The sequence below is a fragment of the Ursus maritimus genome, unplaced genomic scaffold, assembly GCF_017311325.1.
Source record: "Ursus maritimus isolate PB19 unplaced genomic scaffold, ASM1731132v1 scaffold_12, whole genome shotgun sequence".
NCBI lineage: Eukaryota > Metazoa > Chordata > Mammalia > Carnivora > Ursidae > Ursus > Ursus maritimus.
Window position 1 is genome coordinate 26424438 of NW_024423564.1, and position 26244 is coordinate 26450681.

General features: G+C 36.1%; 1 protein-coding gene across 1 annotated transcript in view; it reads left to right on the forward strand.

Moving 5' to 3' along the window:
• Positions 1 to 2059: 2059 nt before the first annotated feature.
• Positions 2060 to 26244, forward strand: part of ARHGAP29 (Rho GTPase activating protein 29) — a 62951-nt gene continuing 38766 nt past the window's right edge. The window contains exons 1-3 of the mRNA XM_040627017.1: positions 2060 to 2134; positions 7693 to 7929; positions 19885 to 20019. Coding sequence (XP_040482951.1) covers positions 7725 to 7929; positions 19885 to 20019 — 340 coding nt within the window. The 5' untranslated portion in view covers positions 2060 to 2134; positions 7693 to 7724. The remainder of the gene's footprint in view (positions 2135 to 7692; positions 7930 to 19884; positions 20020 to 26244) is intronic.

Below are 26244 nucleotides of genomic sequence, written 5' to 3' on the forward strand. Positions count from 1 at the left end.
GGTATCTTCATCATTTCTAGTGCTTTTGAACTTGGTATGGTTATGTTTAAGGTTTAATGGATATGTTTTTTAAAATTAAGTCTGCAAAAATAATAGTAGAGCGCAGTAATCAGGGAGCCTGGGGTTCCTATATTTATCTTTTTCACGTAACAACATACGGGCCTGATTGGCTTCACTTCCTTAGAACTGTGAGTCCCTCTTCCCTTTCTCTGTCGGTGGGTAGTCTCTCAATCTCTTTCTCTCTATCATCTCTTTTTATCTCTCTTCTCTTCTTTATTGTCTCATCTTATTTTCTTTCTTTGCCTGCACTTGTCTCTGCATCTTTCTGTCGTCTTTTCCTCTCTGCCTTTCTCTCCTTTCCACAATTGCTTCTCACCTCACATCTTTGTCTCTCTTTCTCCACTTTTTCTCTCGCTCCCTGCTGTGTGCTTCTTACTGTTTTTGTCACACCACCACCTCCTCCCCACATACCCTTTCTTCCCAACGGGACCTTTTACAAGATATTGTCAGTGACATTGCTAGCTCCACTTCAACAAGGAACACAATCGTCCTGTTCTTATTAAGGGTAATGGTAAGTAAGATAGCACAAAGTAATTAATATCATTTAAAACAGATGTAAGGGCATGTTTGAGGTTGCATGAGTACCTCACATTTCTTCCCCAAAGTCTTATGATTTAGTCAGGGTTACACTGTTCCAGTCCCCTTTTGGCCTGGGGACCCCTGACCTCTCCTCTTACTAGTTTGTTTCCATGCAAGGCACCATCAATTTCAGTGATGAGAGTCCATGGTGATTTTTCTTTTTAAGTATGCTTAGGACGACAGTTTGGTTTTGACATTTTTGAGTATCTGTGACATGTCCTTAGTACTGTTGTGTTTGGGGTTGAGCTTGAAAAATCTAGTGTGCAGCTAAAGTAATCAAGGAGCTGAGCCTTTTCTTATTTATCTTTCCCAAGTAGCATCTGAAGGACCACATTTCCTTTATTTCACTAACATTGTTTTTCCTGTAAGGGTTCAAAGATGTTCCTTTCCTCTTTGTCAATGAGTATTTTCTCCTTTTCTCACTACTTGTTTGCTCTAGCAGGCTCATTATTTTTTTCTGTCCGTAAGTAGGTAATCTCTCCCTTCTCTCTTTTATTTCTGAATCCTATTTTCTCTGTCATCACCGTCTTCTTTGATTTTGCCTCCTCCTATCTCTGCACCCCATTTTCTTTCTACTTTTCCTCTTCACACTCTTCTGTGTCTTTTTCTGCTTTCTCCCATGGTGATGATTTTTCTTCACCGCTACCCACAGACTCCTGCCCCATGTGCCCTCTGTTTCTCCATCAGCTTTTTCTAAATGTTCCAACACTGACACAAAGGACATTGCTTGTTTCAGTGTGTAGTATGATATGGAAGCTTAGGTGCTTTGGGCCCTTGATGCTTTCCTAATTATTCCATCCTTCTCAGACATTTTTCTCATTCTGAGTGAATTTTGAGAGAGCAGTTTAAGAAAGTAATATAGGTCTAAGTGGGAAATATTACCCTCTACAGAGGGGAGTTGAGCCAGGCTTGTGTTACACTTTACCCCTGTGAGGTCCTGTTTTTGTTTTCTTAAAGGCGTTGATGAAGGAGGAACAGGTGATCAAAAGAAGTACCTTATGAGAATTGTAGATTGCTCATCTGAGAAGCCCCTGTTAGCCAGATCTAGTCATCAGGTGACTTGTGCCTAAGGTTCGCTCCGCCTGTCGTGCCGCAAGCCTCACAGGGTGGCTAACACGTCCTGCAATGTTGGGGACAGACTGCCCACTGGGGTGCCGCTGACAATCCGCGCTCCGCGTGCTTGAGCCGGCGGCCGCCCCGACCTGCGGCTGGGCGCCGGAGCCCCGCCCCCCTCGGGCGCGCGGGCCAATGGGCTGGGCCCCAGGGGGCGGGCCGCGGCCGGGCGGGAGGCGCGAGGCTCGGGGGTGGAGCGAGCGGGGCGGCGCGGTGGTGGCCTTAGCTGCTGGGGTGGCGGCGGCGGCGGCGGCGGCGGCTTGGCCCGGCGTCCGCGGGCCGTGGGGGATGGGGGCGGCGAGCTCCAGCCCTCGGCTGAGGCGGCGGCGGCCGTGAGTGTTGGGCGGGCGTCCGCGTCCCGGACGCGGGATGGAGCGCCGCGGTGAGTGTGGGGCGGTGTTGCCTGCTCCGGCCGCGGCGGCTGGGGCTCGGGGCCGGGGTCGTCCGCGGTGCTGGGGGCCAGTTGCGGTCCAGGGTGTGGGTGGCCTATGCGGCGGCTCCGAGCCCAGGGCGCTGCGGGTTGCGCGGGGGGTCGGGCTCGTGTCTTCTGTGCTCCTGGTCCTGCGGGAGGGGTTCGACGGGGAGAACGGCGCCCCGGGCGGCCGCGAGCGGTGGCCCAGAGCAGATGACGATTAAAATTAAAGCAAACGGGTACTCGTCCCACAGTCCACGTACTGTTCTAAGACTGCTCCACATTTTAACTTCTTTAATCCTCGCGACAGGTCCGTGATTATTTAACTTATTTTTTACACGGGGAAAATGAAGTTTACCTGCACACAGGTTAGTAATTGTCAGTGAGGGTTTCAACCCAGGCAGTTTTGCTCCAAAATGTGTGCTCCTGACCGCTACGGAGTCTGGTCTTAGCTCTGACCCGCGCCCCACTCCCACCTGTCCTGACAGCAGTCCTCACTTCAACCGGGTTCCATTCCCGAGACGTTTTAGAATTTCCGTGGTGCATTGTTCTCTTCGTCTCTGTCTTTTGGGCTGAGGAGGGGCTCTTTCGTTCCGAGGCCTCAGTGTCAATGGTTTTTCCCAAATCCGTTGTGGATGTGTTTGGGGCTTGACTGTTGTTTTACTTCTTCTTAACGGGTGAGCTCAAGAGCCCTAGTACTGAGCCTCGTGTCTCCATGTTAATCTTTTTCTACTCTTATTCTCAAGAAGGAATTGGCCTCACACCCTTTGGGGCGGCAGGACTGTTAGCTGCTAAAGGCGGGAGCTGAGCGCCCCTTCCCCTTTCTCCAGCTTGTCTCCGTAACGGTTTCTCTCCTTTGTCGCTATCCATGTCCTCTGCCCTTTTTGGTTGCTCCGTTTCCCCACTCGGTGTTTAAATACGGGGGTGGGGAGCGTGCTCTTTGGCATTGGGTAGTTTTGGCTGGTCAAGAGAGAGCCCTGCCTGCCAGGAATGCTAGACATTCTGGAGGCGTGGGAGGTTGGGCAGCTTCCTCTTTTTTAAACGTGCTAGGTTCTAACTGCACAGGAATGAAGTGTATGTGCACTGCATGCCTTTCTTTAGAAATTACAGTTATTTGCATATTATTGATAAAACGTTTTGACTTGTCCCTATCTGTTTTTGTGGGGAGAGCTTTACAAAAATACAATAAAAGACCTCCAGGATGAATTTTTCTGATTTTTTTAAAAAAGCATCTGTAAGTAGATTCTTACCAAATTAGAAATTGTGCTGAAATAGCAGATTTCTGAAATATCTGGCAATTTTTCCTGAGGTAGGAATCGTAAGATGGGAACTATTAAGTAGATATTTGGGGCAGTTTTACACTTCAATTAGTCTACTGCCTAAAATGAAAGTTCTTATATAATGATGTGTTTTTGGGAGGATGTACATGGAGCATGGGACATTTGATTAACACAGGCTACTCAAGTCTTGGGAAGGTCACATTACAAAGTACTGGGGAGTTAGCGTTCACATTTCTAATGCACATATTACTTAGAATTTACAACATATAGAGAAAGTAGGTTTGTGTAGTAATATTGTTTGCTGCAAAGTTCTTTGCTAAGTGCATAAAACGTGTTTTTAATGTTGATGGTTTGTAGTTGGAAAAGAAGCATGAGATTTAGGAGAGTTTCACAAATATTTTGCTCAACAGTCTGTTTGCACGGTTCAAACTTCACTTGGAAACCATTTAGTAGGTTTCCACGAAGTCAGTTAGGTTTCTGGAATTGTTTCCAGTGCTATATTTCTTGCTCACAATCTACAGATGAATTGTGGTGAAGCCATATCTTGTTCATTACTTAAGTATATTTTTAAAAAAAACTCCCACAGTAAAGCATTGCTAGTAATAATGACTAACAGTTATTGAGTCTTCATGATGAACCAGGAACAGTGTTAAGTGCTTTCCATATTATTACCTCATTTAATTAAATTGCCGGTTGCACTATGTTAGTAACTACATTTTGTTACCACCAAACTAGAGGATATTCATTTTGGGATATGTGAAGGTAGTGTGGATGATCTTGCAAAGTGTATGTCCTCCAAATTTTCCACTATCATAGTTCAGTTTTATGAAAACTTGGATTAACTGTTATTTAATATTTTTTTTCATCTGTCATATTTCCTTTTTTCAGTTTCCAATATGAAGAACAGTAAAATATATATAACAATGTTAGTACATTACTCACCATAATGCTGACTAGAGGTGGAGTATAACCCTTTTTAGTTCCTCCCTCCCCCTCCCCATTTTGTTTGCTTATAGATTTTCTTAGTCTTGAGTAAAAATAGTTTAAGCATTTTTGAAATAACTTCTTACAACTTTGGGTTATTAATTTGACACCATGAAGATGGTGAAACAGGTGAATTGCTTAGATAGGTGAATTGTTTTATTCGAAACTTATGTCTTTGATAACCATCTTTTTGCCAATGACAATGACCAGTTATCTAATTTACTAAACTAAAAGCTGTCAAAATTAATCAGAATGACTTTAATAAGTAAGCTGCAAAAATGTTAAGTTAGTAATAGCCTTTTCAATGAGTGATTTGTAAAAGCACTGCCCAAACAAGGTACTAGGGTGTTCTGTTTTTATTGTTGGTGGGGAGACTCAGGTATAATAATTGTACTAAAAAATGGGCTCATTTTAGAAATTATCTACACATTTAAGGATTAATGTTAAATAGGTTTGGAACTAGCTTAAATGTAGAAATTACATTCTCAAATAATTTGAGATTAACAAGAACATTAAATAAAGCAGCATTGAAAGCTATTAGAGAAGTAGAGAAATCTTATTTAATAGTCAGAAGTAGAGAAACAAGAATGGAAATCCAACTTTTATTCCAGTTTTATGTAGTCTTTCCTTTATCAGCTTTATATTCTTGTTTTTTTCTTTTTTGAAAGATTCTGTTTTTTAGACAGATTTTTTGAAAAACCGTATATATTTTCCATTTAAAACACAGCAACAATCCAAAGTTAACCTTTTTTGTTTCTGTAAAAGTTAGTTGCAACTTTACAACTTTATAAGCCCAGTGTTCATGCTGCAAATTTATTTATTCTGCAAATAGTTTTGAGTAGTTCTTCCCTCCTGTGCCAAGCACTGTGCTTTGAGCAAGGAACACGTGGTTAGCAAAGTGACATGGTCTTGATTTCCTTGGGATTATAATCTAGATAGGAAAACATGAATCATCTATTTGAACTTTAAAAAGTGCAGTGATGAAAAGTGTAAGATGCTATAATGCATCTAACAGGAGATTCTGCTCTAGTTTGGTGGTGGTTGTTACAGCGGTAGGGGTGGTCCAGGAAGACTTCTTTGAGGAAGTGATCCTTGAATTGAGGTCAGAATGAGTGAACAAAGGGGAAGAAGTAGTCCAGGCAAGTGGAACTGTATACAGACATGACCCTGAGTCAAGTAGTCAGTGTTTTTCTAGTTGTAGGGCCATGACCCATTATGAGTATGAAACCAATTTGATGGGCTGCAACCAGCATTTTAAAAAATGAAATGGAATAGGATAGAAGACATCTGAGTACATCACCTGGTTCCTTAGCCAGAATCTGTTTTATGTTTTATGCATTCCAACACACACACCACACACAAACATAACATACTTAATGTGTGTACTGGCTCATAATGTGAAATCATTTCCTACTGTGGGTCATGGTAAACAAATACTGTTGGAAAATGAGAAGAGTGTGTGGGTGGCAGGAGTGTTGAGAGTAGGAATTATGACTCCAGATGACATTGCAGAGGTAGGTAGTAGCCACATCTCATGTTGTGCCTTGTAGTTCTCAATAGATTCTTACTTGTCCTTTGGAAGAGTTTTGAGCAGAGATGACATGTTGGGATTCATGTTTTGAAAAGTGTGCTTACTACATTTGGAACAGGATAAGAATGGATGTGGAGAGATCATTAGGAAATTAGTAACAATAGCTCAGACAAGAAATGATGGTAATTCACCTAGTATGATAGTACAGATACAAGTAGATAGATTAAAGATACTGTAGATTAGGAAGGAAAAAATCTATAGAGTTGGGTGAGGTATAGGAAAGAGTAAATGATATAATAATATATCTTACACATGACCTGGAAGTGAATACTACATAAAACTTCCTACTGTAAATTTCACAGAAGTTCTTAGTAATTCTGCCATTTTGAAAGTATTGAAATACTGAAGAGAAAGTATTTGAGAAGTGTTTTAATGATTATGCTTCAGCTAACTTAATTCCTCCACTAATTTCCTTTTTGATTCAAGAAATACAAACAAAATATAGGACTTCCAATTCTGGAAACGTAAAATGTGAGGATGAAGCAGAAAAAAACTGAGATTTTCTGAGTTTCAACTATGTGCCAGGATTAAGTGTTTTACATATGAGGTCTTTTAATTTTCTGTCCCCTTTTAATTCTCACACAGCCTATCAGCAAAATTATATAGATCACACATTTAGAAAGTGTTGAGACAGAAGTCAAGTCTAAATCCTTCTCATTTCAAAAGACTGTGTTTTTACTATACCATGTTGAAATTACCAAAAATATTGATATTCATACACTTATTTGTTCAGTTAATCAGGATGTATCAGATTACTGGACACCCTTAGAGCTTGCGTTCAACCGAAAATTATTCTTGCTAAAACTTGATAACCTAGAATGTGTATGCGTGTGTGTGTGTGTGTATGCATTATTATTGAGAACTAACTGTAACTGAACTACTTTTATGTGTCAGACACTTTTTTTTTTTTTTAAGATTTTATTTATTCATTCGACAGAGATAGAGACAGCCAGAGAGAGAGGGAACACAAGCATGGGGAGTGGGAGAGGAAGAAGCAGGCTCATAGCAGAGGAGCCTGATGTGGGGCTCGATCCCATAACGCCGGGATCACGCCCTGAGCCGAAGGCAGACGCTTAACCGCTGTGCCACCCAGGTGCCCCTGAGTCAGACACTTCTATACTATTGTCTCTTTTAATGCTTACAATAATCTCATGAGGTATAGGAATAGTCAGAATGTTATTCCTATTTTATAAATGAGCATACCAAAATGAGGAGATGATTAACAGCTTGTCAGGACAGACATAGTAAACGATAGAGTGGATTTTGGAAACAGGTCTTCCCTTTTGTTAGAGCTCATATTGCATCTTTATTTTTGAAGCTGACGTCATGGAGGTAGAGTATGTTCTACCAAGTGACTTTTCAGAACAACTTTTACAAGGCAGATCTGGGTTTTAAGTACCAGTTCATCATTTTTTAGCTGAGTGCTTAGACAAATGATTTAACCTCCAAAGCTCAGGTTGCTTATTTGTGAAATGAAGAGATAGTAGTTTGCATAACATAGAGTTGTCAAGATGACTGCCACGTAATAAATAAATTAGTAGTACAGTGTTTTTCATTGTCGTTAATTGAGTACTGAGGTGGGCTCTGGGCTGTTAATGTAAACCTAGTCTGTTTCCCCTGGTTGATGTGGTATTTGTGTTTCTCTCTTTTGTTTTTTCTCCCTTCCGCTTAAGGATTTCAGTTTTTCTGATTGTTCTATGGAAGGATGATTGCTCACAAACAGAAAAAGACAAAGAAAAAACGTGTTTTGTCATCAGGCCAACTCTCTACCGATGTTACAACTCCTGAAATGGGGCTCAAGTCCATAAGTTCCAATTCCATTTTTGATCCGGATTACATCAAGGAGTTGGTGAATGATATCAGGAAGTTCTCGCATATGTTACTATATTTGAAAGAAGCTATTCTTTCAGGTTTGTCAACTGTTTTCTCTTAGCATTCTTACTGGATAGTTTGTAAAATTTTAAATGCCAGCCTAGCTACAGATAAAAGTGTACACAGTGATAAGAACAGGGTATTCTTCTTTAGTTATTTTATGAATTTTTCCCCCAAATGTTTGATGTTTGATGTTATGGTATAAGCTATTTTATTATCAGATACAGTACAATACATAATAGAAACCTTGGTAAGTTGGAGGGAATAAGAATACAAAAAAAACTCAGTCTTTGGTTCTTAGCAGTTAGGCCCATTTGACATGGGAAAATTTTAGGTAGTTGGAATTTTAACCTTCTTGTTAATGGTAGCACAGTGCCTTGATTAGTCTTTAATAAGCAGACTAATGTTTATCATTTACATTTTCGATACTTCTGCCTTGATTCAGTTTCTATATTGTTCCTAAAACTTAATCTAGAATCACTGCATTTGAGCGAATTTCTTTTTTCTCAAAAATCGCACTTAATTCTGTTTTGCTGTTCTATAACCTATTCTTCATTTAAGGGATAATCAGAATTTATTCTCTGTCTAGTTAGAAATGGATAATGAGCACAAGACTTGATTCTCCTAAAGTAAAGATCTACGTACATCTGCATTTCCCAATTGGATCTTAGTCCCTGCGTCTTTTAACTTTAATGCCTGTTTTATATTCAGATTTGATGGCAATGATAATAAAGATACAACCCCTATTCTTTTGTGATAAATGGTAGTTCATTTCCATATTCATAATGGTAGGTCTCGATGTAGAAAATGAATATTCCTAGTTTTATTTGTATGAGACCTCCTTGGGCTTCGTAGATAGAAGAGTTCACTAAGTATTTTCTGTGTATATAAGATAAATATTCATTTTCTGATATATATTCTAGAAAAGAGACTAAAATCACATCTTCTGCTAAATGCTGCATTTAAGAGTTTATTTCTAACCTAATTTTCAATTTGAAATGCCCAAAATACCTGGGCTTGAATTATAGCCTCAAAATTTTAGTATTTGAATTTCCTTACATAAATCATGTTTTTGAGACTATTTGTAGTATTATTAAAAAAAGAAGTTGCCTATACACCTGTTCATTTTACGAGCTTGATTTTGGGATCTAATTATGGTTGATTAAATGGTAATAAAGTTTTCTTTTTATTGTGGAAACGTACTCTAAATACATTAAACGTTATAGTGGGAGTAAATTTCTTACCAAAATGACACCATCTGCCATTTATTTAAAGAAGCATAGTTTTAAATAAAGCTTTGTTCTTAACTGGGTTAGTTGTTTTAAATTTGTTTTTAAATTTACATATAGTGAAAGTCATTCTTTTTGGTGTAAGTTCATTAACTATGCTAATTTTGAAAGTAAGATTTAAAATGATGCCTTGGTTGACAAATCATTTACCTCAATTTAGGGTTAAATCCGATTTTCTTTAATGTATCAATTTAAGTGTTCGTTAATATAAATATGATTTTTAATTAGGATTTTTATTTGTTTTTATTTGTTTTCCTCTGGAGATTTATGTCATTCACAAATCCTGATCTTGCATGTTTATCCCTTATCTCACAGATTTAAAATGATGGTAATTTAAAACAGTGTGACAACTTTTATCTTCAATTTTTTTATGTGAATTTCAATTTGTGAGTAGATAATTCAGAGACTAGAAGAGGATTGAAAGCTGATCCTAAGTGAGAAAAGAGAATTTCTAAGATGGCAAAAGAAGACTGCCCCTTGAGATAAAAGTACGCATATGGAAATACAATTTTCATGAACATTTAATATTAAAATTTTTTAAAGATATTATCCCTTTTTAAAAAAAGATTTAAGAGAGCATGAGCGAGGGTGCACGCGCACCCAGGGTGAGGAGAAACAGAGGAAGAGGGAGACAGAGTTTCAAGCAGACCCCCGCTGAGCCCAGAGCACCATTCAGGGCTCAGTCTCAAGACCCTGAGATCATGACCTGAGCCAAAATTAAGAGTCAGACACTTAACCAACTGAGCCAACCAGGCACCTCAAAATATTGTCCTTTTAATAAGAAAATTTATTTGAAATTTAAATACGTGATTTTATTGCTAATAATAAAAGAGTTTGCCATTTATGGCTGGTAAATTAATTTTAAAAATGCAAAAACCATCCTTTGGATAACCAAAGCTCATTAGTAAGCCATGGCCAGAGAATTTTCATTATTTACCTTTGGATTGATTTTAATGTTTGGTTCTTCAGTCAGAGTTAAAAGGATATATGTATGCTATCTCAAAATAAATCTTGAATTTAACAAGAATTTATTTTCTGTCTTTGGATCATTGTTATTAAAATCTGGAAATATACTAATTTTGAGTTGATGGAACCTTATTTGTTTTTCTTAAACAAGGGAGTATATATAAACCTATAAATTAACTTCATTATAAATAATAATGCTATATAATAATATGCTTGTGCTTAATTTTGATCATGATTTTCAGCTTGTTAGAGTATCAGACTATTCCTTACTTAATGAAATTATTAGAAGAATCACACAAGATATAATATTCAGAAAAGCAGGCAAGAAGTTTAAAATTCTGTAATTACTTGAGATGGTATTGTTATATATGCTCCTATAGACCAGGCATAGGCCACGCTTTTGTCTTCTGAGTATTGAGAACTTTCCCTGCACTTCTGCTGTTCTTTACTACTACCCTACTCATAAATTGGCCAGACAGAAAAAAGCTGTTTCACTGTTTTTCTTTTGGAGTGTGGGAGCTTTGTCAGTACCTTGCCAATATTTTGTCTTTTGCTTCCTTAAGAAGAAGGATACCAGAATTTTGTCATTATTAATTACCCTTTAATTCACGTCAGTTGGCTGTTAAAAAGCTAAAAATTTAGCTTTTAAAAATATAGAATGTAGATACAGTTAAATCACCTTTTGGTATAATCTGAAGACCATTTTCTTTATATGCGTTACCTTTCATGAGGCAATGATGTGCAAAATCACTTGACTATTGCTTCAGGTGTTCAGTCATATTTTTGAGGCGAGGCTTAGATTAATAGCTTTGTGATTGGTTTATAGCCACATTTTCCTTTCCTTCAACTTGTGAGAGAAATGATACATAATTTTATAGGTGCTTTGTAGTTTATAGAGTACTTTTACATACAAACAGCATTTGATTAGAGTTCCCCACAAAGACAGGTACTTTTAGCCTCATTTCACAGATGAGTTGTATCTATAACTTAGATTGTGTGATTTCATCAACCTCTTATTGCTGATATATAATAGTGGTTTCATTTGGAAAACAGAGGTCATAAATGCAGAATGGTGTGTTCTTTCCATGCTATCTCAACTGCTTCACATGGCAGGGACTTTAAAAAAACACTACTCAGTTCATTATTTCATCAGCCAATTCTGTTTTCGATGGGGAATATCTAGACCAGCACTATCCAGTATGGTAACCTCTAGACATGTGGCTATTTAAATTTAATTAAAATAAAAAATTCAGCTCTTCAGTTGTACCACATTTCAAGTGCTTATTAGCCACATGGGCTGGTGGCTACCATTTTGGACAGTGAAGATATAAATATATACATCATTGCAGAAATTTCTTTTGGACAGTGCTGGCATAGACATTTGGCCTTTATCAATCTGAAGACTACTGAGATGAATTCTTGAGCTATAAATATTTTTTTTATTTCTATAGCATTAAAAGAAACCTAGAAAAAGTTGTTACTGGAGCAAATTTAAGAAAATGTTATTTAGAAATAGGAACTCTTGGGGTCTATTTGGAATCCCTTTGAGTTGCCTTTGGAGTGCATAGCTTTAATGCTATTCTTTGAGATGAACCAGAAGATCAGTTTAGAGCCAGGCTATACAAATTGATAAAATTGGTTGTAATGGATAGCAGAAAACAGCTCTGAAAAGAGAATCACATTATCTAGGTTCTAAACTTTGTTCTGCTACTGTCTAATTTTGGAATATGGCTTAAGTCATTTAATGATTTAAGAATGAGGTGCTATAGCAGATGCTACCAGTTTCATAATTCTGTGATTCAGAATTTGATCGGAGTTAGAGATTGTGCATTCTTCTGAATATCAAGAGTTCAGAGCTGGAGAAGACAGCTAAGTATTTGTTTTTCAACTATATAATGCATTTTATTTTTTCAAATATTTATTTATTTATTTATTTGAGAGGGAGAGGGAGCATGCATCTGTGAGCAGGTGGGGAGGGGCAGACTGGAGGGGGGGGAGAGAGAGAAAGAGAATCTCAAGCAGACTCCCTGTGGAGTGTGGAGCCCCATCTGGGGCTCAACCTCATGACCCTGAGATTATGACCTGAGCAGAAATCAAGAATTGGACATTCAACCAACTGAGCCACCCAGGGGCCCCCTATATAACGCATTTTAGAGGACATCTGCCTCCCACCAGCTTATAGGATTTTTTTTAATGTGAGTTTTATGATAAATTTCTTAAATATGGTATTTGTGAAAATTTCCCAACTGAGAATGTGAAACTCATATTGCCATAGTTGTTGAGGAACTGATTAGAAAAAATAAGTGTCTACCAAAGAGCTCTGTAGTAACAGGTAAGGTAGGTATGCAGTTTGTTTTTGCTTTTTTTATTTACAAATAAAAATGGAGGGTTTAATGTGGGACATCAGAGGACTGTGAAAACTCATGCTTTGATAGCATAACTGATAAAGTTTGTTGATTCTCTGTCCACTGTTTATTTCCAGGAAAAGGTTACCCTGTAGTCTTGTATAAGTAGCACATGTGGAATTTGAAGTTTTAGATTTCTATCCAGTGTCATTAAGACACATTATGAATAATTACAGGGCCAGATTTTATATTTTATTTTAAAATGCTGAAGGCACTCTATTATATATATACTCTCTGCGTTTAAATACAACACTAACAGTTAACATATGTGCTCTGTAAATACCACTTCGGGTTTATGGTTGTCCCCGTGAAGAATAATGTGTTCTTAATTCCAAAGAACAGATTCATAAGTATTCTTCTAGTTTATACAATAATCTTAAACTCTGCAACATACCTCCTTATTTCAGGTAGAACACCATTCAAGGAGGCTCAACATTTGAGAATTTGAAAGGTACAAGGCTTTTTAATTGGGCCAGGAAGAATAGTGCAAATTGTTTAATTTTTCTGCTCCTCAGTGCTTGGAAGTATCCATTGCTGTTGTAAAATGCATTTGGAAGGAAATTGTTAGTTTGTCTAATACATTTTGAAACTGGAATTTAATAAAAGTTTACTGTTGTTGACAGTGGTGACTTGTTTTTGTTTTGTTCTTTAAATAGGCTAGAAAGGAAGATAAAACTTTATCATCAGTTGCAGATAAAGTTCTCTAATTTAAAAAAAAGCTTTCTGATTTAAGAGTGTATCACTTTATTTTGTAAAAACATAACTGAATCTTATATGTGATAACTTCTGATGAATTCTGTTGAGGTCCTAAATTTGGCAGAACTATAGTCAGAAGAGGTATGTTAACTTTGTAAAGCAATTTTTTTGAATAGAAGAAGTTAAATAAAAAGTTTAATGCCATTAAATAATATGTTCTATTGTGAGAGAGAAGTTCTGCATAAATTTTCAGTCTTAATTGAAATCCTGTCTTGTTGCTTAACTCAGTTTTCCCCAGGTGAGTACATAGGAGGATATGCAAATTTATTTCAGACAAATTCAATAGAATTAATTTTACCACTGATGAATATTAATTAACTTTCATGCTCTATATTGTACCAGAAATTTTGTGAAACATTATAAAGTTTAGGTTGCTAGTCTCAGATACATCTTCCTGCCATGTTCTTTTAGAAGTAAACCTCTCCAGAAGTGATTTTAAATGGCTATCACTTAGGAGAAGTTTGGGTAAATATTGATAGGTTATGACTTTGAAATGAATCTTTGAGGAATGAAGTATGAAATACAGGTAGCCCCTTTATGACATATGTGCCAGCTCTTAGGAGACTGCTTTTTTTTTTTTTTTTTACACTTGCCTGGAATGGTTTACATAATTTATAATGGTGGCATATTTGATTAGAAGTTAAAGCTTGTTAAATCACAGACTGCAGAGTACCTGTCATTAAGCTGTACTTCTTTAATCATATTAACATATCATAGTGATTAAGAGCACAAATTCTAGAGCTAGAACAACTGAGGTGGAATCCTCATTCTGACACTTGCTGGTTGTATGTAACCTTGAGCAAGTTATTTATCCTCTTAGTCCCTTAGTTTCTGTATCTGTTGGAAGGAGAGAATAGTACCTACATCATTGGGATGTTGTGAAGATTAGAGTTCATGTATGTAAAGCTCTTAGAATAAGTGTTTTAAAATGTCAGCTATTATTATTTTTACAGTCCCCAAGTGGTTGGATAAAGAAAGCTGCTGTTCAGACTTTGCTTTTATCCTGTAAATTCAGAAGGCATTATGGCAAAAAAGGGAGTTTCCTAGTGATAAGTTCTGAAACTTATTTTATTTTCCTCCCTGTTTTCATTGCTTTCCCAAAGAGGTTAAGCTGAATTAACAAGACTAGTTTTAAAAATTATTGTCAGTTTTTTAAAATCAAGGAAAACACCATAGTTTTTTCATTTATTTACTTAAGCATTTCCATGAAGTGTTTGCAATATAAACACTGTGGTATTGTGTTAATGCATGAGAACCAAAAAGTGGAGCTGGCTAATCTGTTTTCACTTGATAAGCTGAACGAAGCAGAAAATAAATGGCACAAATGAGTGAAACAATAAATTAAAATTCAGATTACCATATTACATGGTAGCTAAACAAGCAAACATTGGGATACAAGAGTTTTACTCTTCCAGATAACTAGTATTAAGATTTTGGCTGAACATTATAGTAATTGCAGAAATTATGTTTTTATATTAAATATGTCCTTAATTATAACTTTATTTCCAATTTACTAATATAGATTTTATATATAAGATGAAACTGAAACTTAACTTTAATGTCTCTTTTTCACTAGCCAAAATATTGTGAGACTTTGCTATAAGAGTATTTGTTGTTGAGTATAATTCTGTTTGAGACAAATCTATTGTCAAAGGTGTTTAATTTGGCTTACAGATTTACTAGAAATAGTACCTGTTTATATATATTAAGTCTATAAGGCAGTTTTGTTTTTGTTCATTATTTGATATTAACAAATAAAGTAGCTAGAACAGGTGTTCTTACTAATTCTGTTCTACAAATGATGAATCTGAGATCAGAGAAACCAAGAGTTGTATATTTCAAGGTCATTTGAAGGAAGTGGAAGATCAAGCATTGGAACACAGGTTTCTTGATCTAAATCTGTTCTTTCTTTTCGTTTAGGCTCCATGCCCAGCATGGGGCCTGAACTCAGAACCCTGAGATTAAGAGTTGCATGCTCTACCTACTGAGCCAGCCAGGCGCCCCTAAATCTATTTTCTATCCCACCAGTCAGCCACTTACAGCTTTCTTCTGTATTGGGGAAGAACAGTTACTAACTCATTTGCTTTGCTCATTGCTGCAAACTGTTCGGTGGGATAGAGTGGGAAAAGTATTTAGTGTTGGCAAAAGAGCTGCTTAAACTCAAACCTTTTTAAAAAAGTTATATTTTCAGTATAAGAGTCTTTTGGCTTCATAAAATTAATTTGAGATAGATTTAGCCTATTATAATGGAAAAGGACATTTGGTAAAAATAGAACTTTTTTTTTTACCACTTATAAAATATAGTTAAGGGCTTGCTAATTTATAAAGTTCCATTTAAAGTAGTATCAGAATATACTGATGTTCTAGTAGTTGACTCATCTACTCAGGAAAGTTTATGAATCTTTGTAATTAACATTTTTGAAATGTAGTTGTCATGTTCATTTCTGTTGATTTATAGGCTTCAGAAATGTGTTCAATCACAGGAAATTGGAATTATTTATAGGGTAATTTGATGTACTTCTGAAATTTACTACTAAATAATTCAGTTACTGTTTTTTAGTATTTTGACTTGAAACAACTTCAGTATCTGTTTATAAAGTCTTCCTTGTAGGAAAAAAAGAATTGCAAGTTGGTAAGACATTTATGTTAACAGTTACTAGAATGTTTTGCAGTGATTTTTAAGAATCCCATAGCAGGGTTTCTCAAGACCTCTTACACTGTTAAAAATTATTGAGGATCCTGAAGGTTTTTGTTTATGTGGGCTGTATCTGTAACTATTTATTGTTTTAGAAATTAAAACTAAGAAAATTGAAAAGCATATAACAATTTTGAAATATATTTAATTCCACATATTTAATTTCCTTGACTCTGAAAAGACCAGAATTTATTATCTTGGTTTATTTAGGCACTTAAGCCAGTAGTATTTTGTAGTTCTTGCTTAATACCCAACACTAATTTTGAGTATTGACGGTTGTTGGCACTTAAAATCAAGTTCTTTTGACCTGAGACCTTAAAATAAGGCAAAGTACTCTTATAGTATTCCCCAAGTGTATTAATATCCGTAGATTTTATTGTGAAAATCAGTATAGGATAGAGATAACTGGCTTTCCTTTCTCTTTTTTAAGACTAAGTTAGGTTTTAAAAAGAGTACAGCACAACTTTTTATGATATTAGATATTCAACCTTGGTTTTGATAAGTTGTCAGAAGTATTATCATTAAGTAGCATTATATGTATATATATGTGTGTATATATATATACACACACACGTATGTATATATAAAACAATAGGCTTTGCAGTGCAAAACTGGGAAAAATATAATTGTTATATTTACAACTATTCAAACTGTATTATTTTCCAGAAGTTTCTTTTATTTCAAAGCTACTAGGTTCCATTTCAGACCCAACCTTTGTTATTAACCTATTTTTTACTATTGCATTAACTGATAAAAAGAGCTATAAACATTTGTGGTGGGCTTAGTATGTTTTGACCACTGTTCAAGTGCATTCTGTGTTTTAACTCATTGAATACAACAATCCTATGAACTGGCTACCATTATCTTCCTTTTACAGGTGACGAAATTGAGCCACACAAAGATTAAGTATCTTGCCCAAGGTTTATAAACCATGGAGCTGAAATTCAAATTCAGGCAATCTGGTTCTGGAGATAATGTTTTTAACCAACCACTGAGCTGTATTGTCTCAACCAAGTAAACCTACTGAGCGAAGTAACATCCACAATTATAAAACAGATGATATAGATAGTGACAATTTAAGATAATTCTTTAAACTGCATAGCACATATTCCCTAGGATTTGAAAAATTATAAGTGAATTTGTTAATTATAAAAGTAATATATATTTACAGGGAAAACTCCAAAACTACATAAAATTCCTAATATCTCTTGCCCATCTGTATTTTATTTTTCAAATAGACTTTATTCTTAGAACAGTTTTTGATTTACAGAAAAATTGAGAAGATAGTACAGAGAGTTTCCATATATTCTTATACCTGGTTTTTCTTATTTATTAACATCCTAATATTGGTATGGTGCATCTGTGATACATTATTATTGATTAAAGCCCATAGTTTTACTCATATTTCCATAAATTGTTCCTAATGTCCCTCTTCTCTTCTAGGACTCTATTGTATTACATTTAATTCTCATGTCTCCTCAGGCCCTCCTTGGTTATGATAGTTTCTCAGACTTAACCTCATTTTTGATGACCCTGACAGTTTTAAGGAATATTGGTTAGGTATTTTGTAGGATGCATCTTGATTAGAATTTATCTGGTGTTTTTCTCATGATTAGATTGGGATGTTGGGAGGAAGATAACAGATGTAAAGTGCCATTTTCATCACATGTCATAGCAAGAATAATTACTGGAAACATGTTAACGTCGACCACTGTTAACGTCGACCTTGATCACCTGTCTTAATAATAAAGTTTCTCTACTTTAAAGTTACTCGTCTTGTCCCCCTTTCTCTACTATACTCTGGAAGGAAGTCACTATATGCATGTTCCACCTCCTTGAGGACAAAATATCTGTATAAATTATTTGACATTCTTCTATCCAAGAGATTTGTCTCTTTTCCTCCACTTATTAATTTATTCAATCATTTATTTGTGTCAGTATGTACTCATGGATATTTACTTTATACATGAGTTATAATCTGGTACTACTTTATTTGTTGCTTAGATTGTTCTAGCCTTGGCCATTAGGAGCTCTTTCAGTTGGCGCCTGTGTACCCTTGACATACCTTAGTCAGTGTGAGGGTTAGTTTTTTCTAAGCTCTTACTTTCTGGCTCTACTAGATGTGCCTAATTTTCTGCCTTAGTCCTAGAATCATCCATTTCTCTAAGGAGCCCTGATATCTTTTATTAGTGAATGGTAGTAGAAACCAAGCTCAGGGTGGTAAATGTGTTTGTTCCTACTGGGTGTCATTTCCTTTAGGCACTTTCAGGGGACAGAGCAAAGAAATATATGTGTGTGTGCGAACCTGTGTAAATACACACATCTATAAATATTTCTATATATAACTACCTGTGGCTGTGTTAAGCTAGACATGAATTCTTACTGAAGTGGCCAACTCTAAGCTACCACAATATGGATCATTACATTTATTTGTTAATTTCTACTGCAACAGTGAGATACCTGGCTTCCAACGTCCACCATCCATTTACACAGTTTTTCAATTCCAGTATATATGTATAGCAACATCAGAATTGTTTACCTGATGCAAATGCTTTATCAACTAGAGTATAGTACTTATGTGAGTACTATAGTACTTATTTCCTTTGCTTTTAGTCTTTATAGACTCACTCATTTCCAAGGCTACTTCAGCCAGCACCTATTCTATATTTCTGTTGTTAAAATTCATTGGATGAATGAGTCACATTTTCCCCTGAAAGCACTTATGTTCTCTCTGCTTCCACCACTCCTTGAATTATTCTTCTTTGCCTCTTCCTGGAATACTCTTTGCCCTGATGTACCCAGCTCCCCACCTTGCCTACACCTTTTTTTCTCTTGATAATACGATTAAAGAATGGCATATTTGATGGATGATGGTAGAACTTTTCATTTTTGTGTTTTATTCTAAAGACAGTTTTTATTTCTAATGGTTATCTTTTCAACATTTGTGAAAAAGTCAATTGTAAAATTATAAGATGACACTCTATTTAAAAAATGGTTTTTGTTTTTTAAGCTATTTCAAGGGGAGGCAGTTTAACATTAAAAGCATGGCTTCCAGAATTATACTCCCTGAGTTCAAATTCTGGCCCCACAGTTTAGTAACTTGGTGAACTTAGGTGTGCCTCAATTTTCTCATCTGTACAATGGATATTTTAAAATTACCTAATAAGATTGATGTGAAAGTTAATGAGATAATATCTTTTAAGTGCTTTTAACAGTATCTACCACATAGGACGCATATAAAAATGTTAACTATTATTAAACACTCGTGCTGTATGTAAGGTTACAGAAAGGAAAATTACATCAGAGTATTGCATTTAAAGTAATTGTCTTTTCAGACTTTTGAAGATTACTTCAGGGGTTTTAAAGTTAGGGTGATTATACTTTCTTGTTTAGCTAGGATAGTGATCCAGGAATATGCTTCTTGGTGCTGGCAGGAGGAGAAGCACTCCCCTTTTCACTTGCTTAGAGTTTTTTAGTTTGGATAATAAATTATATGGCCACCTTATTCGCAGGATTTGTAAAACCGTGTCTGCCTGCATCTGACCAGAGTTGGTGTAAATGAGCGGAGCGGGCTGGGGATAGACAGGTAGGGCCTGGGAAGGAAGGCACAATCTGGAGAGCAGATTTAGACTGGAAGACTGAAAAGGTAGGGCTAAATTGACCATAACTGTGAAATCCTTACTGACTTAAAATGATCATAGATTTATTGAAGGCTGTATAAATTGAATATACTAATTGCAATGGTGAAAATACAAGTGAGCATACAGTAGGCAAACATCGTGGGGCCGCAGCTTCTATTTGAAGTGTGCTTCAAAATGGTCTTTCGTAGTTTGCATTCCTGAAACTTGGTCTGGGAAACAAATAATTTTTTTTTTCTTTAAGACTGTTTTAAAGAAGTCATTCATATACGTCTGGACGAACTTCTCCGTGTTTTAAAATCTGTAATGAATAAACATCAGAACCTCAATTCTGTTGATCTTCAGAATGCTGCAGAAATGCTTACTGCAAAAGTAAAAGGTAAGAAAGATGTATTAAAAGTTGGTTGGTGTGGGCAAAAAGCATCTAAGTAATACATTTTGGTCCATAGTGACTATGGTGCCACCTCCCCACATGGCATTGGCATATATATCAATAGGAATTAACGTATACTTCAATATGTAGACATTCTCACTAAGTCACACCTAAAACTCTCTTCCTTTCAAAAATTAAAACTTCATTTGGCAGGAAGCAGTTTAAAAATAATAACTGAAACTGACATTTAAAATTTTTGAGTGCATGCTCTTTTGAAGTAAGTTATTAGTGTACAAAATTCTTTGTTTTGTAAGGACAATTGTTGCTGGAAAATGGTCATTTGTAGTGACTCCGCTTAAAGGAGGGAGCCAAACAGAGAAAAAGACTTAATTGGGATCTTTTTTTTAATGTGAAAAAATGAAACTAAAATTAGATATGGATGTACACACACATATTCATATATGTATATTACATGTGCTAAAGAATCAAGAATAGTGATTTATCCTCTAATAAAATGACTTGCCACCAAAAATATTTTGTTAGAGTCTGTTATTCTGGACTGCTGTGTATAAGAAGGATTAAGGGTGAAGGGAATATTTGAGAAGAATGAGGCAGGGGTTTCCAGGAGATCATTAGAAATAAGGGCCTGGGTGTGGGCTGCCAGTCTGATCTTAGAAGCTGGAGTGTGCTAGAGGAGGAGTGTGGTTGTTACAGAAGAGGGGATGGATGTTGGTTTGATGAAACAGGACAGGTGGAATGTTGAGGATTAACGTGAAGTTGGGAGTTGAAGACAGGGACTAGAGAGCTGTTGGTGTGTAGGTGGTAATGGAAGAGGGCGGCAGAAACTCAGTATGCAGAGTAAGTGCAGGCTGAGTCTGAGACCCCAGGGACAGAAAACAGGAGCCTGAGAAACACCCAAGAAATAGATGGTCTAGAGAGAGTTGTCATGGAATTTAAAAGGTGTGAGATTCTAGGAAGGGATTGTCAGTGTTAAATGTCACTGAAGTAATCTGAATTCAAGCAAAGTAACTATAGAAAGTGACTCACCGTGGGTTGAATGAGGAAAGGAAAGGATTCTTTGGGGAGGGAAACTACCTGTTCTGAGTCTCAAAGGTCGGGTGGGCATTTCCTGGGTTAGGGTGGGTGGAGGTTGGGGACTGTGATACAGAGCACTTTTGTAAGAAATCTGGATGTGAAGAACTTGATGTATGTGGTAAACACACACTCCTGCCTAGAGAAGGCAAAGGGCAAGTGTCAAGGGATGAGGCAGGAGGAGAAAATAAAAACCTTGTCAATTAAATATGGTCCATATACCTGTGAACCATTTCCTCTGCTTTTTGATGTAGATTTATTGTGCTTGAGTGGTTCTTTTTCTTTCTTTCTTTCTTTTTCTGTATTTCAAGCATTGAAAAACATGTAGATGCCTTTAAATGGGAAAAATGAATAGTTTGTTGTGACTTTTAAAAATGTGCTTAGTAACCAAATTTGTTTTTAAATAGACTGTTTATACATGCCATTTAACTTAACTTAGATAGGGAAATTTGCGTCTATAGATAGTAAAATTTCCATGCTTGGAAATAGCGACCACAGTTCATTCAATTGTTGTCAGTAGCTATTGTGCGCAGTCAGGATGTCCTGGGGAAGGAGTGTGCCTGTGTGTAGTTGGTGTCCACATTCCAGAAACAGACTTGAAGAAAGTGGCCTCTCAGCTGCCTTGGAGAGCTTTTTTCCTTTGAGGTAAAGCTATCTTTTGAATATTATCTCCCACTGTGACTGTCTTTACCTTTGGGATTATTGTTATCATTTTACTTTTGTGTTGGGTGAAATTTAAAAGATTACTTTGTTGTTCCTAAACTTCCTCTGTTTTAGTAAGACTCCATGAAACTAGAAAATTTTAAAAGTTGTCTTTTCCTTGGTGTAAGTTTATGTTTTAAAATAAAACCTTTCCTCCTCACTCTTATTGAGGCCATCTAAGTGAAGGGAGTTTAAAAATGAAAAATATTCAGTGACCTGAAAAATCGAGGTCACATTAGAGCTTATTTAATTTTTTCTTTTAATGATAATTTTTTTGAAACCTGGAAAGGCGAGGGGAAGGTAGAAACCATTTTTGAATCTCTATTCTATGGCAGTCTAGATGTTTTGTATATGCTGTCTATTTTAATATTTTCAAAAAAACCTATTCAAGTGCGTTTTTATTTCTATTTCAAATGGGGGAAACTCAAAGAAAAAAAGCTATTGTACATTAGGATCAGAAAGCTGTCCGGAATGTGGAGATCATCTTGTCTTAAACCCCTGATTACATTTAAGAAACAAAGATGACATGACTTGGACATCTTAACTGTCGATGCATTTGGCAAATATACCAAGACATTAAAAAAAAAAAACCATATACAGAATGACTTTAGAATCAGGGAGGTGTAATCTTGTTTGTGCTACTGCAGGTGTGGATGTATAATAAATGCATTGGAATAAAATTGGAATCTTTGACTCCTCTTATTTTTTATTTTAAGTATGGAATTTACCTTTTGATAACTTTAAAAGAAAATTTCAAAGCTTTAAATTAAATTAAAAACTTTAAAAGACAAAGCTTTTCCTCATTCATTCTAGTAGTGATTTGTATTTCCTGTGTCTCCTCCTGTTTCCAAGCAGGAAGTTAAGTCTGACAAAATATTTGCAATATGGTAAGAGAGATACAGCTTATTTTTGAAGTAGATAAAAGACATCTTCAGCACTCAGTAATTTATTATGTATTTGAGTGTTTGTGTTTTCACTGTTTACATTTATTTTGGTCAATCTTATTTGTAATTTAAATTAATAGGACCATTTATTTAGGTTTTTCGTGATCTGTATTTTGCCCTATGTTTAAAAATTGACAAAGAAGAAAAACAAACTTTAATTATACATCTGAAATTGTGGAAGCTTTGTGTCTTCTTTCTGTTTTGAATACTTCATTTTTTAATAGGCAATACATTGAAACGGTGTACAATGCAAATGGCATAAAAGAGTATCCAGCAGTGAAGTGTCTTTCCTCCCTCAGACGCTTAGCTACCCTTTTCTTGACCTAGACAAGCAGCAACTATTTCTGGATTTTTGTGTATCTTTCTAGAATCATATTATGCATATATAAGCAATACAATATGTTCTTTTTTTTTTACTCTCCTTTTTACACAAATGGTAGCATTCTGCTCCTTGCTCGTTGTTCTGAGTTATGTTCTATACATAAAGGGTTCCCGAATTCTTTTGTTGTGATTTGTTCGGTTTTTTTCTAAAGCTGCATGGTAATCTGTTATGCTCATGTGCTATAATTTATTTTAACCAATTCACTAATGGATACTTGGATTGTTTCCATTTTTTTTTTCTGTTACAAATAATGCTTCAATGAATAGCCATGTTCATTTGTATTTATTTTTTTAATATTGCTAAAGAACCTCTATGGTGGTTCTGCCTTGCTGATAGCAGTGCTGAAAAGGCTGATTTACTGTACCCTTGCCAACAGAGCTGGTTACCAAGCTTTGTTACCCAGTCTGATAATAAAAATTGGCATCTCAGTGTAGATTGATTTGCATTTCCCTCATTTTGAGTGCCGTTGAGTATCTTTTCATCTTTTAGAGCCATTTGTACATCCTTTTATGTGAGTTGACCCTTTACCCTTTTTTTTTTTTTGATGGTTGGTCTTTTTTTCTAGTACTGATTTGTAGAAACTCTGCGTAAGTGAAATTAGCCCTTAATCTTTGATCTATGTTGCACATTTTCTTGATCTTTTGATTTGCTTATGGTATTTTATTTTTGCATTTAAATTTATCAGTCTTCTTTATGGTTCTTGGGTTTCAGGTATTAGGAAGGACCTCCCCCCTCTGAGATTATAATAGCATTCTCCAGTGTGTTTTCATTTAATGTTTTCATGGTGTCATTTATTAAATTTAAGTCCTTGATACATTCTCTAGAGTGTCTACATGTCTATCTTATTTATCAAATAATTCATCTTTTCCCCACTGATCTGGGATGCCATTTTTATCATAAGTACATTAAACTGTCATGTATATTTATATCTATTTTTGGACCTCATTTTATGTCCCATTGATTTGTTTAGTCATGAGCCAGTACCACACTATCTTTACTGTAGTTGTATATGTTTTAGTAGCTGGTGGGGATAACTCCTCTTTCTGGTACTGTTTTTGTTCTGGATTTTATTTTTCCATCAGGACTTTTGAATTGGCTTATCTGATTCCAAAAAATATCAATTGGTGCTTTGAGGATGATGAGTAAAATTTATAAATTTTATAAACTTATAAGTTAAGGAGAAGTTACATATTTAGCATTTCTGAGACTATAGTATGCATTTCATTTCTTCAAGTTGTCTTTTGTGTTTCTCAGAAGCAACTTAAAGTTTTCATTTTGTAAGCCTTACTGCTTTTTGATTTTTCTCCCTAAACATTTTTTTCCTCATGCAAATGATGAAAATTTGCCTACTTTTAATTGAGTGGTTTGCAAGTTGTGAGCCCTTATTTATGACATCAAGTTAGTAGATTGTGACCAGGATTTTTAAAATACAAAAGAGAATAGAAAAGAAAAATCAGAATGTAACACTCATTGTATAAGACTTAAGGATGTTTTGAAACTTCATAGGTGTTATGTAACTAATAACTATTATATATGTATGGTATACTTGGTCTTGATAGAATGTGTATTTCTTACTGAAGGTTGTGGTCAAAAAAGTTTGAAAGTACTAATAGATGGTATGTATGAAAGCTATTCATGTGATTTCTTAAAGAGATACTAAATGTATCGTAGTGCTTATTGTTGTGACTTAATAGGGAGCCCACGGGAGACAGTTGTTTAAACCTTGAGCAAAATTTTGATGCCATTTTGAAGAATGGCTAATAGGGAGAAGAGAGTGGAGACACCGACACCAATTAGCAGGTTGTTAAATAATCCAGACTACAGGTAAAATGTGGCCTTTTGAACTAAATGGCAGTGGGAATGGAAAGGAAGAAGAAATGTTTTAGAGGTATTTTGAAGCAAAGATAATGAGCTAAGGAATGTATAGAAAAGAGTCGGCTTGCAGGGCAGAACAGAAGGGAGGATAGGGTTCAGGTAGGACATGTTGACGTTGTAATGCTGGTGGGTAAGCCTGGGAAGTAGGAGAAAGAATATATCAAACAGACCATTGGAAGTGTGGATCTGGAGCTCAGAGGTGAGAACTAGACAGGTAGTTTAAGGATTCGTTTCCTTCAAAGGGAAGAAAATGGATATAGTTCTGTGGAGATAATGTATAGAGAAGAAAGCCAAAGAGGACTGCAGGCTGGGTGGGACGACTATATAAAGTAAAATTGTCAATAGATAGATACACAGAACATGAGAGCACTCATGTTACTAACTACCAAGCCCTGCACTCTACCTCTCCTCTGTGCTTTACAGTTGTTTCTCCGTCATGTCTTTCAATGCTGCACCATTTTACAGAGGGAGAAATTACAGTGAGGTGATGTAGTCAGAATAACACCAGAAGTGGTGGAGCTTAGATTCCATCTCAGGTCCGAAATTCTGAAGCCCCACTTCTTCTAGTTACTGTAACACATTGCTTCTAAGAGTGCAGAATACTTCAAGATGGAAGAAAGTGTTTAATATTTGTAGTAATAATTCTAGACATTATTGAGGATACTTACCGTATGCCAGACACTGTTAAACTCTGTCTGGATTATTCCATTAATCCCCACAGCAAATTTTTCAGGTCAATACTGTTATTCTGTCAACACCCATTTTGCAGATAAGGAAGCTGGGACATAGAGAGGTTTGTCCAAGGTTGCGTATGTATTAAGTGGTAGAGCTGTTGAGAGTTGTAGAGTGGACGAGTAGGATGAAAACTCAGAGGAAAAATGGCATCCAAGTTTGACTAATAGGTTTTTGTTGGCAGTGTTGTTAGTGGTTTTGAGTGCAAATAATAACTAACATTTATTGAGCATTTTCTTTGTAACAGGCTCTGTTCTAAGTTCATTCAATTTTTATAACAGTTCTCAAAGTACATATTGTTGTCCCCACTTTATAAATGAGTAGACTGAGGCACAGAGCAGTTGTGTTAAATCCCTAGTAGGAGACAGAGTTTAAGATTTAACCCAGGCAAACTGGCTTCAGAACCCATCCTCTTAACCAGGCTGAGCAAACTGTTTCTGGTGGGGCAAATCCGGCCTGCTGCCTATTTTTGTAAATACATTTCTATTGGAGCACAGCCACTCT